Here is a 14330-nt window from a genome sequence, read left to right as displayed (position 1 = left end):
CAATTACCATATTTCTAAATAATAAAGAAGGAAAAAAAAGAAGTGGAGCATTTGACAAGATATAATTACAAGGCATTACATAAGCAATGCACATTGGTTTGTTCTGTGCAATTTTCTTGAGACTCCACCCCATAAATGATGTATTTTTTTATCTTTTTTTTTTTTTTTCTGGAAAAGACAACACATCTCATGAGTTTACATTCTTAGTGTTTGAAATCCAAAAAGCTGCAGGCTTACCAAAAAAAATTTGTTCCAAAAATTAACATTGGTAAACAAAGATCTGAATCATAGAATCATAGAATCAAGTAGGTTGGAAGAGACCTCCAAGATCAGCCAGTCCAACCTATCCCCCAGCCCTATCCAGTCAACTAGACCATGGCACTAAGTGCCTCATCCAGTCCTCTCTTGAAGACCTCCAGGGATGGTGCTCAGATCCACTCCCCCCCTCCCATCTGTCAGACATCTATGAGCATCTTTTCCAGCTAAGATAAATGGTAATCAATGACAAAGACCTCCCTGCTCTAAGACTGTGCAGTTTAGCCAGCAGCCAACCCATAGTCATCAAGCTGTCCTCAAGTACCACTTCAGAACAGAGTTTACTAAATTCCATGTAAATTGCATGGATTCAGCACTATTATAGTTCCAGGGTCTGGCAGGAAAACACCACAGTTTGAAGTGCTCATCAGCACCTAATAATGACTATAGAAAAAGATTTTGCTTTTAGCTAAATGTGAATCTCTAGGGGTAAAATCATTATGCATCCTTTGTCTCCAGTTTGCTCTAGCCAGGAAATTCAGCACCAAAAGAAAACTTAGCTACCCAGTTTATGATTTCAAACTGCACTGATTTAAAGCCTGAAGTCTTGCTAAGAAAAAAACAACAAATGTTGCCCAGATCTATTAACAATATGCAGGCACATAAAAATGTGGTTATTGTTCGGTTTCATATCCAGCTGAATATAAATCAGACCCTGATGTGGTGTAGCTCTCTACAGCTCTGCTGGTTTTGGTAAGATTAGACTGGTCTGCAGTACCTGAGGTACTGGTACAACCTCACTGTTGGTCCCCAGCTTTATAATTTCCTGGGTTTGGGATGGACTTTACAGCCTCTCAGACACATACAGCTGATCTTGAGGGAAGTCACAGTATCACAGTATCATCAGGGTTGGAAGAGACCTCACCGATCATCAAGTCCAACCTTTTACCACAGAGCTCAAGGCTAGACCATGGCACCAAGTGCCACGTCCAATCCTGCCTTGAACAGCCCCAAGGACGGCGACTCCACCACCTCCCCAGGCAGCCCATTCCAGTGTCCAATGACTCACTCAGTGAAGAACTTTCTCCTCACCTCAAGCCTAAATCTCCCCTGGAGTAGCCTGAGGCTGTGTCCTCTTGTTCTGGTGCTGGCCACCTGAGAGAAGAGAGCAACCTCCTCCTGGCCACAACCACCCCTCAGGTAGTTGTAGACAGCCATAAGGTCTCCCCTGAGCCTCCTCTTCTCCAGGCTAACCAATCCCAGCTCCCTCAGCCTCTCCTCATAGGGCTGTGCTCAAGGCCTCTCCCCAGCCTCGTCGCCCTTCTCTGGACATGCTCAAGCATCTCAATGTCCCTCCTAAACTGGGGGGCCCAGAACTGAACACAGTACTCAAAAGTCCCATGAAATAAATTGGCATTCATTCTCCAAGTACACACCTTTGTAAAACTCCACATTGAGGTTGTTCAGGTTAATACCATGTAACTGGGGGTGGGGGGGAACAGGCCTATTTTACTCAGTAAAGCTTATTACAAGAGCACTTAGTATAAATGAATATTCTAAATAGTCCCTATTTGCACTGCCATTAAGCCACCACAATCAATAATCCAATTTATTTGCCATTGGAATGGGTAGCCCAAGGAGGTGGTGGAGTCACTGTCCATGGAGGTGTTCAAAGAAAGACTGGATGAGGCACTTAGAATCATAGAATCAACCGGGTTGGAAGAGACCTCCAAGATCATCCAATCCAACCTAAATGCCATGGTCTAGTTGATCAACTTAATGCCATGGTCTAGATGATTGGACAAGGCTGGGTGCTAGGTTGGACTGCATGATCCTGGAGTTCTCTTCCAACCTGGTTGATACTATGATAATGGATTCAGCTCTGCACAGGGATACCAACAGCTGGCATATGGTGTGTAGACCTACTGTCCACCTTCACCAGATAACCTGATCTGATATAAACCCTATGAGGAGAGGCTGAGGAAGCTGGGAGTGTTTAGCCTAGGGAAGAGGAGGCTCAGGAGTGACTTCATTGCTGTCTACAACTACCTGAAGGCAGGCTGTAGCCAGGTGGGGGTTGGTCTTCTCCCAGGCAAGCAGCAACAGAACAAGGGGACACAGTCTCAAATTGTGCTGAAGGAGGTCTAGCCTGGATGTTAGGAGGAAGTTGTTGGCAGAGAGGGTGATTGGCATTGGAATGGGCTGCCCAGGAGGTGATGGAGTTGCTCTTCCTGGAGATGTTCAAGAAAGGCCTGGCTGAGGCACCTAGTGCCATGGTCTAGTTGGTTGGACAGGGCTGGGTGCTAGGTTGGTCTGGATGATCTTGGAGGTCTCTTCCAACCTGGTTGATTCTGTGATCATCCTGCCCTTATGAGAGTATCCTGCAACTGATTTTATTGGTGCTCTAAATTACAGAGGTTGGAACAGTGAGGTTACTCCAGGTGTGTTACCTCCATTTTTTTCCATACTTCAGCCACATTCTAGGACAGCCTTTAAATCAATCAAGGTGTCACTGAAAGTCAACTGTTGGTTAAACACTGAATGAGGGTTTCTCCCTTTATTTGAGGAATTTGTGGTATCCTACCAGGACACAAGACCTGTCCCTATCTTTCCCAAGCACAGCACACTATCAGCAAGGATTTAGCATTACATACTTGAGGTAGACTGGTAGTTTCAAAGTAAGCTATCCCAGCCACAGCAGTACCTCACTGAGATTCTCAGTGGTGCTATTGTGGAGTATGAGCTGTGAATTTTGCTTTGTCTTCTATGTTGGGACCCTGGGGAAAGGAGAGCTAATGCTAACATAATACAGGTTCAAATTTTATAGCTCTTCTCTGCTTTACTCTTAATTTCATGCTGCCAAGCAGAGTGACAAGTGCGTGGAGTGGGCGAGACCTAGACAGAATCTAAGACAGATGTTGGTCCTGTACTTGACTGCAGCAGCTTAGTTTCCACAACCACTGCACATCTTGAGATTTCTGCTCATGCATCTGTCAGAACTTTGCCTTAAGTGCATATATTGGTTTCCCCTGTTCTAAATATACTGTCAGATGAGCAGAAGAAAATAGGAAAGACAGATGTTGCAGGCTCCTGGCAAGCTTGCCAGTCGGAATTGCACACATTCAGCCTTGGTATGGGTTAACAACATAAACAAGGTCTTTGTCCCAGCACCATTACAAAACAATGTGGGGTTTTTTTCCCTTTCATTTTGATTTAGTTCTTTGAAACACTTAACTAAATGCTTAGGAAAGGTGCTGGATGGACAGTAATGAAAAGAGAGATATTGTTGACCAAACCAGGCTAACCCAGAATTATAAATAAATAAATAAATAAATGAAATTACCTCTAAGCTTTCTCACTAGTGGAATGAACAGAGTCCTTAGTTCATTTTAATAAAACCCCAGCTCAATACACAAGACATAATTCTCCATTCAAATGGATAACAGAATCTTCATTTAACTGTCCTAGTCCAACACAGCTCAGGGATATCTGAATTAAATATAGAACCTGTGTATTGAGCAATCTGGCTTAAACAACTACAGAGTTAAGTGGAAGCTAGCAGCAAGAATCTCTAAGGAGGACAAACTGTTGCAGCATTGTCAACGTCTTGATGATGGAAATCCATTTTTATAGCTAACAAACCACTGAGTTCATGTTGGACATTCTGCCTAGAGCTGAAGGTGAGCAGTTTACAAGCCGGAGGGTACAGTTCTGGGTCACAGGAGCTCTACTCTTGTCAGTGCTCTAAGCTGCAAATGTGGGAGTCAGACAGCAAACAGCAAGTGCCTTAAGTTTTGTGATCCTGGTGGTCTATGGTCTGGTGATTAAGGCTGCTGGGATGAAGATTGGGGTGGATGGTCCTGGTGGTCCTTTCCAGCCATAGCGATTCATAGGGATGAGATGTTGTGCTGAGGGATTTGGTTTAGTCAAAGACTTGTCAGTGTGAAACTAATGATTGGACTCAATGACCTTGAAGGTCTTTTCCAATCTAAGAACTTCTGTGATTCTGTGAATAAATTGGAATTTATTTGATCTTTATGTACATCTTTGCAAGTTCTCCTCGAAACACAAAAGCTTTCAGGTGATAAAATCTGAGAGTTAAAGCCAATCTCAAGATGCATGTCCCCAACAAAACAAGAGGTGACACACTTCAGTGGCAATCAGCACTGAAACTTCTTAGAGCCATTACTAATCTTAAGGATAATAAAGCATCAAACTAGATTGCCCAGGAATTATTAAAATCTCTCTCCTAGGAGCAGGTTGTTAGCGAATTCTGCTTCTGACAGACTTCTGCATGGCCACTAGTGGTATTTAATTCTATGAGTACTTTTGGTGCTGTGACTGCCAGATGAAAGTATCAAAACCACTGAATCTGACCCCTTGAAATCCTGAGATTTGTAAAAGAAAAATGCCTTTTTATTTCCCTTCATTTGCCTTCCAGGTATTAAACCTTTGGAGTATCACAGTATCACAGTATCATCAGGGTTGGAAAAGACCTCACAGATCATCAAGTCCAACCCTTTACCACAGAGCTCAAGGCCAGACCATGGCACCAAGTGCCACATCCAACCTTGCCTTGAACAGCCCCAGGGACGACGACTCCACCACCTCCCCGGGCAGCCCATTCCAGTGTCCAATGACTCTCTCAGTGAAGAACTTTCTCCTCACCTCCAGCCTAAATTTCCCCTGGTGCAGCCTGAGGCTGTGTCCTCTTGTTCTGGTGCTGGCCACCTGAGAGAAGAGAGCAACCTCCTCCTGGCCACAACCACCCCTCAGGTAGTTGTAGACAGCAATAAGGTCACCCCTGAGTCTCCTCTTCTCCAGGCTAACCAATCCCAGCTCCCTCAGCCTCTCCTCGTAGGGCTGTGCTCAAGGCCTCTCCCCAGCCTCATCGCCCTTCTCTGGACATGCTCAAGCATCTCAACATCCCTTCTAAACTGGGGGTTTCCACCTCTAAGCTCTCTCTTGCAGCAACAAGGACCAGAAGCTTTTATGGTTTTTTTTTTGGCAGGGAAAGCTGATCATCTTTTGTAAGCCATCTAACACCAAGAGCTGGGGGGTTGAGTGAAACAGCCTCTGTTGCAGTGAGTCTTGAGGGGCAACAAAGAGTATCGATTTTCTTTTTCACTGCATCTCCTGTTGTATTCATAACTCTGTAAAAGGCAGAAGAATGGAAGGAGAGCTGAGAGCTAAGGGAGAGGACAGTGAGTTGCCTTTCGCTGTTGGGAGGCACAGCTGGAATGTTTTTCCTTTTCAAACATTCCTGGTGCTCCTAATGGGATGGAGTCTTGACCTAAGCTTTCATTTATGCTGAGTTCTTCTTCCCAATGATAAAATAATGCCACAGATTAACATGTTTTATGCAACAATAAAAGAAAGAAGCTACACTGGAAACATGATGAATTAAAATAAATTAGAAGACCACATGAAGTCTTGCTTGACTGGTTCAGGCCCTGGGTTTAGAAATGGGTGAGTACATGAAGGAAATAAAAAGGAAAGGGAGAATTTGTACAAATTAATATCTCAAATCTATCAGAAAATTTTGTCTGCACATATAATGTCAGTAGGATTCAAGATCTGGCCAGGTACATCAGATATTAATTATATTAGACGGCAACTTTCATCACAGGCAGTTTACAGCAGGATCTTTATATCTATTGTACACAATCTAGAAAGGCATCTTCAATCCACCACAACACTGATGTCATTTTCCATAGACTGGGAACATTGACAATTCCAGACTAGGTTTAGTGACCATATGTTTAAAAAAGCCAACTTTTTAAACAGTGATGCAGTTTAAATAGAATCACAGAATCAACCAAGTTGGAAGAGACCTCCAAGATCATCCAGTCCAACCTAGCACCCAGCCCTGCCCAGCCATCCAGACCATGGCACTAAGTGCCTCATCCAGGCTTTTCTTCAACACCTCCAGGGACAGTGCCTCCACCACCTCCCTGGGCAGCCCATTCCAATGCCAATCACTCTCTCTGCCAACAACTTCCTCCTAACATGCAGACTAGACCTCCCCTGGCACAACTTGAGACTGTGTCCCCTTGTTTTATTGGTGTGTCCCCTTGTTCTATAGCATTCATCTTTCACTTCCTTTTTATTATTTTTAAGATCAGAAGAATAAAGATGATGCATTTACTCTTTCCTTACTCATTGTTCCACTTTTCCAGGAAGGAGAAGGGCAATTATTTGGAGAAAAAAAAATCAGAAAAAATGGATATTCAAATGAGTATGATTAACAGCTCTGAGGCCAAAAATTACCATTAAGTGTGTAGAATTCACACTTATTGAAATTAACTGTAAAAAAAAAATTTGCATGAACTGGAAAAAGGTCTGCTCCTATTACAGAATCATAGAATCAACCAGGTTGAAAGAGACCTCCAAGATCAGCCAGTCCAACCTAGCACCCAGCCCTGGCCAATCAGCCAGACCATGGCACTAAGTGCCTCAGCCAGACTCTGCTTCAACACCTCCAGGGATGGTGACTCCACCACCTCCCTGGGCAGCCCATTCCAATGCCAATCACTCTCTCTGGGAAGAACTTTTTCCTCCTAACATCCAGCCTATACTTCCCCCAGCACAACTTGAGACTATGTCCCCTTGTTCTGTTGCTGGTTGCCTGGGAGAAGAGGCCAACCCCCACCTGGCTACAGCTTCCGTCAGGTAGTTGTAGACAGCAGTGAGGTCACCCCTGAGCCTCCTCTTCCCCAGGCTAAACAGGCTCAGCTCCCTCAGCCTCAGAGAAAGCTTATATTGGTGAAAAGTGGAATAAACATTCTGTAGGTTTAAAGGAAGCATTTACTCCAGTGCAGAGTAAAGAGCAGATCAATACAACATCCCTGGTGCAGCTATTTAAATATGGCACCAAACGAAATGAGGAAATCAACTGTAATTTCTTTGGCTTCAAGCCTTTGCAATATGAGAGTGTTCTGAAACTAGATTTTTGCCATTATTCAGCTCAATTACATATGTTAACATGGTGTTCCCACATGCATCCAAATAGCAGGTCACCTACAATTCACAATACCATCTCATTCCAACAGCAAATTTGGCAGCAAAGGCCGAATATCTGGAGCTGAATATTTGAGGCTCATATGTTTGACTTTCCAATCATTTCAGCCTTTTAGTGGTGGATCCAAGAAAATGGAGAGATGGGAGGAAAAATATTATGTGTAAATGGAGATGGGAGCCCTGCTCAGAGCTGCAGCAGTGGTGAGATGGCTGTGACACTACATTTATCATCCAGAAGGCCCTAGGAAAATGTTAGTGGAAGCATTCATCACCAGTTCATAGAATCATAGAATCAACCAGGTTGGAAGAGACCTCCAAGCTCATCCAGTCCGACCTAGCACCCAGCACTGGCCAATCAACTAAACCATGGCACTAAGTGCCTCAGCCAGGCTTTTCCTGAACACCTCCAGGGACAGTGACTCCACCACCTCCCTGGGCAGCCCATAAAATGTATTTTTTATATCTACTAAAAGGCACTGGGACATGTTCTTATCCCAGTTCTATCACCTCACAAACAGTCTTGTTCCCTTGTGCCAGATCCTAACTCTCAAGGCCAAGGATGGTTGCAATTGAAGGTCCTGGACCTCACCACTGGACACCAAGAGGAAGAGCTAGTCTTTTCAACCTTTCTGCTTATTTTCTGTTAGAAAGCAACACCAAGGAGCAGAAACTGGATGTTTAGCATGATTCTGCATTCAGGCTCTATCCAAAAGTGCTGCACCACCACTGCTGAGCACTTTTTGCCAGTATCGCATCAACAGGCACCCACAGGAAACTTCACTCTGCACCAGGGCAGATTGAAGATGTAGTCTCAGATCCATCTGGCTTGTAGGAGCCAGGAGGACCTGGAAAAAAGCAGGAGGTGATCGAGGCCACGGAGGGAGTGTATGCTCCTTCTGTGGCCTCATTCACCTCCTGTTCTTTCCCCGTATGGGTTTCTCCACTGTCAAGATGGGAATGACAGCTCGCATCTGTTTCCACAGCTCCACCACACTCCTTGCTCTTTCCAACAGCCACCCACCACCCCCTGCTGTTGCCCATGGCTGCCCAGGGTGTTTCCTCCTGCCCTTCTCTGTGTCATGGATGGGGGTCCCCATTTTCTGTGGCCATGATAAGAAACAACAGCAATGATGACTACAGTGCTAAACATGGGTTTGCCTTGTTATTTATGCCTCTTTCAAGTCTGCTGGCTACCCTGGGCATTTTGCAAGTCCTATGGAAATGATGAAACTCATCAGAAATAAACCAGACCAGGGAGCAAACACGCTTAACCCCGAAATCTGAACCTCCCCTGGTGACTACTCCTTAAAATGCTATCACCACGTCAGGAACATGTGGTGATCTCCCCGCCTTATATCAACGGAAAGGGAGTTCCCCAATTCTCTCTCTGTCATTGAATATTAAGTTAGTTTGCTAAGTTTCAGGATGCCTTAAAGATCATTCAGCTTATCCCTGCCCTAGATCTTAGAGTCAGTCCTTAACCCTCAAGTCGTTAGCCTGCTGCCACTGTAGTGAATTAAACCCAACCTTGTTTACATGCATGTTTGGAAGGAATTATTTAGAATGACCATTCCAAAGCAGCCAGGTAAGATCCAGCATAAGAGTGCTGAATTAGGACCACGGCATTTTTATTTTCCAGGCCAAGAGATGAAAAGTAAGCTATGTCTTTCCCCCCAAAAGCCACAATAAGCCACAAGAAACTTGCATCTCTCCAATCAGAAACATCATGACTATCTAAACGACATCTGATTGGCCTCTTTAAAATCCTAGGACCCATATAATGTGTCCCCCCCACCTCTTCTTTTATTTTTTATTCTCCAGTTTACGGGATAAACTGATAAGCTGAGAAAAGATGTGCTTTATACCCTGTGTTCTGAAAGTGCTCTAGCAGCTAGAGATATTAATAGCACAAGCACAGCCTATGATAAAATACAAGATCATTTTCCTTTTGCTAGTAAAAAATAAGTAAATTACATATCATTTAGAAAGTGATATAGAAACAAACTGCATAATCTACAGAAAAGGAGAACAAAATGCTCACTGAAGCAGAGCTTATTCATCACTTCATCTTGCAACCTGACACAGTACATGCTCAATCTATTTAATTACAGGAACAGCAAAATAGCAGAGAAATAATGCACACATAACAGCAATGCTTCCAGTCCTACCTTGGTCGTGACAATGCACAGACAATCCATTCTGTAAATCTCCACAGGAGTGTATGCAAATCATAAAAACAAATCAGCAAGGGTGAGGAAAGGCTTTTGAGCAGCATGAACAGAACCGGAGGCTTGAATCTGCACAGCCTGCTTTTCCAAGTGGGGCCCTCATAAGAAACTCGAGTCCTCCTCCACAATGCTAAAGGCAGGCATGATGCTCACAGGGATAAGAAAACCCACTAGAAATCGTCTCAAGCAAAACTTCCAGGTGGCTTATCAGGCTTGATTGCTGCATTGTTCAATCTCTGGTCAAAATATTCTGTTGAATAGTATGCAGCCTTCTAAATGGGAAGATGAGAACCACAACAAGCACAAAAGAGCAAAAGCATCACATTTCAGCCCTGGCTCTGGTTTCACAATTCTGATCTGCTGTTTCAGTATACCCATAAGATTTCCTTTGCCAAGTCTCTCTCTCTCTCTCTCGCTCTCTCTCTCTCAATCTCTCTCCCTCTCGCTCTCTCCTTCCCTGTCTTTTTTTTTTCTCCCCCCTCTCGCTCACTCTCTCCCTCCTCTTTCCTACTAACTCCGAGCAAGCACAGCACACACAACTATCGGGCCCATCTATCAAAGCGCTGTCACTTCTCTGCCGAACAACTGCTTTAGGTTGCAAAGGGTTTTCATTAAGGGCACGGTTTCTACAAATGCATATTGCTCAGAGAGCATGACTGAAACACTAAGGTGTGTGTGTGAGAGAGAGAGAGAGCTCATGCGTCACATCCACAATCACTCAAAATTACTAGGTCAGGTTCAGACTCGGGAGGTGAATGTAAATACCAGCTGGGTAGGGAGAACTTTCAGAAAGTAGAACAGAAAATAATCAGTCAGGGGGAGGGGGAAAACAAAAAGGGGGAATTGTATATTGACACGTGCACGTAGGTCTCTGGAGCACAACGGTGATACATCTGTGGTTTGCCATCCACAGGATAAAAAACCCAACACCACACGTTATATACATTACTCAAAGCTATAGAGGTGCACATCCCCCCCCACCTTTACACAGAATACATCAAAGTTTTAATAAAGAGAAAGTACCCCAAACAACAGAGCTTAAATCACTCCCTAAGTTCTCTCCCAAAACTTTTTCTGCATCTTTGACAGATCTGCAGGCTTAATCGATTTATCTCACGTTCTGTATGCTCTGCTCAGTTTTACACACTCCTCAGCCCCCACAGCCCTACCTTTCTTGCAGTGATGCTGGTGCAGAGCTTGCCTTTCAGGTGTCTTACATGGATCATTCTGAGTTAGAAAGCTCGCTGTCAGCCCTCTCTTACAGACAGAGGAAGAGAGAGAGAGAGAAGAAAGAAGGAGGGAGAGGGAAAGAGACACAGAAGGGGAAAGATATGTAAAATGAAAGCTCTAGCCAAAGAGAGAGGAAAATCAATGCTCCTATTCACTGGAAAAAAAAAAATACAGCCAACTGGACTGTTGACAGCAACAAGAGGAAACGTCTAGACACCCATACATTACAATTTACCTTTTCAACACACTGGACAGCACAATTCCCCCTGGGTGCTTTGCTGAGGACTTCTCATTCTCACTCAGAACTGAAATATGTTTTCAATAAAATAAGTCTTTCCAAGAAAATAAAAGAATATTTAAGAGTCGTCTCTCTGCCATAAATTACTCAGGTTATAACCCTAATATTACTGTAATTACTAAAGCAGCGAGAGGCTCAGTAAATGACACACATTATTTTGCCAAAATGAGGTCACTGCTACCAAAATCACCACAGTGAATCAGATATGTGGTCAGAGAGCAGCCAACCCTCCCCCAGCCATTAAAATCTTGGTGGATATAACATCTTAAAGAGAAAGTCTCCAGAGCACTCATCGCTGTGTCTACAACTTTAACTCACTCTGAGCAGCCACATGTGCACAAACCAAACCTGATCTGAGTTTCCAGGCTGACCTGCAACCTGCAAGTTGTCTTTCTGCTGAAGTTTAGCCCAGTAGCCAAACAGTCAGACAAGTTTATTAAATTACAGATGACATGAAACAGGAAACTTTCAAGCATCATTGAAGTAAGAACCAATTATCCATTTCCTTAAAAACAAAGTAACCCATTAAGATGCTTGAAGCTGAGCTCCATTTGTGCTCTAAGCATGATAGAGCAAAAAGGAGTCCAGTCAACTCTAAAATCAGGAGATATTTTAACACTTAGATGTAAAGCATTCAAGAGTTTGCTGTCTTCCAATTGGTAGACTCAATCTGATCTAGTAAGGTGTGAAATATTTCTATATATATAATTACCTAATGACTTGGCTGTACAACTTCATCTCATACTCAAAATGGGCATATGGGAGTATATTTTGAGACTGGTCTCCAAGTGCACGATCTGTAAGTGCTTCTACTTGCAAGAAACTACTGCTGTGAGCTGATCCCAAGAGAATTCATGATCCTATTTGCAGTTTATATGAAAAACAGAGGGTTTGAACCCTTTGAGGCTCTTCATGTGAACAACGTGACTCATGCACGTGTCTGGGAATATCAGGCTACATCAGTTTACCTTAAAGCTCCCTCCTGCCTCCTCCAATTTTGGGGCACCACCTCCTTACATTAATACATTAATGTAATTAATTAATTACATTACATTCATAGAATCAACCAGGTTGGAAGAGACCTCCAAGATCATCCAGTCCAACCTAGCACCCAGCCCTAGCCAGGCAACTAGACCATGGCACTAAATGCCTCAGCCAGGCTTTTCTTCAGCACCTCCCCAGGCAGCCCATTCCAATGCCAATCACTCTCTCTGGCAAGAACTTCCTCCTAACATCCAGCCTAGACCTATCCCAGCATAACTTGAGACTGTGTCCCCTTGTTCTATTGGTGGTTGCCTGGGAAAAAAGGCCACCCCCCACCTGGCTACAATGTTCCTTCAGGTAGTTGTAGACAGCAATGACGTCATTAAACGCTAATAAGGACAGAACTTGCACCTGGGCTACCCCAGCTTAGTGCACTGTTGAGTGCCACGGTCCCCAAAACCTTGTCACCTACATTTACCCTTAGTATCACCTGCAGCTGCAGATAGAAGTGACCCATTCTTCTGGGCTCATAGATGCCAACTCCTTCGTTCCACAGGCTCATTTTTGTTGCCAGGGCTTATGGTCATGGCTTCTAACATACATCTGTCAGTGACTTCACTAAGCCAGAGCTTAGTATGGGAAGAGACAACTATCAGTGGGTCTAAAGTGTTACTTCCAAGGATGCAGTTCCTCAGTTTTATTAACTACCCATCCCAAACCACACACCCCCACCCCCAAAATAAAAAAGAGGATTAACTGCTCCATTGTATTCATTGTCTTACATACTTCTCCCATTTGTTTTTCCATCCTAAGTATAAGATTTTCAAACCCTTGGCACTGCTTCACCCTTCATTAGCACCATCTCTTTCTGCTCTAATTTCTGCAGGTCATATTGCTGCTCAGTTCTTTTTTACCTTTTCCTGTTATTTCAGCCTTCATGTTATCTGTGCATAAGATTGAAACCTACTATAGAAAGACTTGACCCAAAAACCAAACAAATTGAGAAGCAGCCATCTGGGGTGAAAAGAAACCATTTACAGTGACTTGTAGTTGAGGTAGATGGTCAGAAATGACCTCTGTAATGAGCTCTGACTCTCAGGAAGCCTTAATATAAGAACAATAACAGCTATTTCCTGCTGTGATCTGTAGATCACCATGCAAAAGCCACTTACCTAGGTGACTGCTTCTTCTCTACTTTTATCATGGCATCTACATTTAAGTCATACAAGAAACAATGTGAGGTGAATGGGTGAAATGTGGTGACCTGCACAATGTGGTTGTTTAGACTGGACAATAATGCTCCTTTCTGCCATTAAAATCTTATCTGTATCCAGGTACTTCCACTTGGATAACCAAAGCACAAGGTTTAATTAGGCAGTTATATTTAGAAGCAGAGCCTGTAACATGCAGCTGAACAAAATATTTGTAAAAGCAAGCTTCTGTTATATCTAAAATCAATAGGAAGGGTTCTCTGGTGTTGCTTTTTTTCCTCCTGTTTCATGACACATCTTTTAATTTTTGCCTTTTGAAACCCAAATATTATAGAGCAAAAACTGTAAAGAGGAAGGGATTTTTATTTTTTTTAAGGCAATAATGACTTCATTATTACCTCTAATCCAAACAGTTGATATTAAGAAAAATAAGAATATTAGGTCTTGGAGTAAATAGTAAGAAAGGAGACATCTACCAGACTGTTAAGACAGCATTAGCAATGCCACCATCTTGCAAAACTTAGCCAGTGACTGTTCCCTGCTCTAAGCACCTACACAGAGAACATATCATAGAAACATAAAAGCATAGAATCATAGAATCAACCAGATTTGAAGGCATCTCTAAGATCAGCCAGTCCAACCTAGCACCCAGCCCTGTCCAATCAACTAGACCATAGAATCATAGAATCAACCAGATTGGAAGAGACCTCCAAGATCATCCAGTCCAACCTAGCACCCAGCCCTAGCCAGTCAACTAGACCATGGCACTAAGTGCCTCAGCCAGGCTTTGCTTGAACACCTCCAGGGACAGTGACTCCACCACCTCCCTGGGCAGCCCATTCCAATGCCAATCACTCTCTCTGGCAAAAACTTCCTCCTAACATCCAGCCTATACTTCCCCTGGCACAACTTGAGACTGTGTCTCTTGTTCTGATTCTAGTTGCCTAGAAGAAGAGACCAACTCCCACCTGGCTACATCGTTCCTTCAGGTAGTTGTAGGCAGCAATGAGGTCACCCCTGAGCTTCCTCTTCTCCAGGCTAAACACCCCCAGCTCTCTCTGCCTCTCCTCACAGGGCTGTGTTCCAGGTCTCTCACCAGCTTTG

At 43.7% G+C, this 14330-nt stretch overlaps 1 protein-coding gene across 15 annotated transcripts in view; it reads right to left on the bottom strand.

Moving 5' to 3' along the window:
• Positions 1 to 14330, bottom strand: part of DLG2 (discs large MAGUK scaffold protein 2) — a 1415634-nt gene that overhangs the window by 1172065 nt on the left and 229239 nt on the right. Inside the window, exon 1 of one of the 15 annotated variants that reach the window (XM_064169325.1) lies at positions 9444 to 9676. The exons of the other annotated variants lie outside the window; for them this stretch is intronic. Within the exon in view, the coding sequence (XP_064025395.1) occupies positions 9444 to 9473 (30 nt within the window). The 5' untranslated portion in view covers positions 9474 to 9676. Of the gene's footprint in view, positions 1 to 9443; positions 9677 to 14330 lie in introns of those variants that run through there. 15 annotated transcript variants of the gene reach the window in all.

Source organism: Pogoniulus pusillus, chromosome 3, assembly GCF_015220805.1.
Source record: "Pogoniulus pusillus isolate bPogPus1 chromosome 3, bPogPus1.pri, whole genome shotgun sequence".
Taxonomy (NCBI): Eukaryota; Metazoa; Chordata; class Aves; order Piciformes; family Lybiidae; genus Pogoniulus; species Pogoniulus pusillus.
This window is presented reverse-complemented; position numbering and strand designations above follow the sequence as displayed.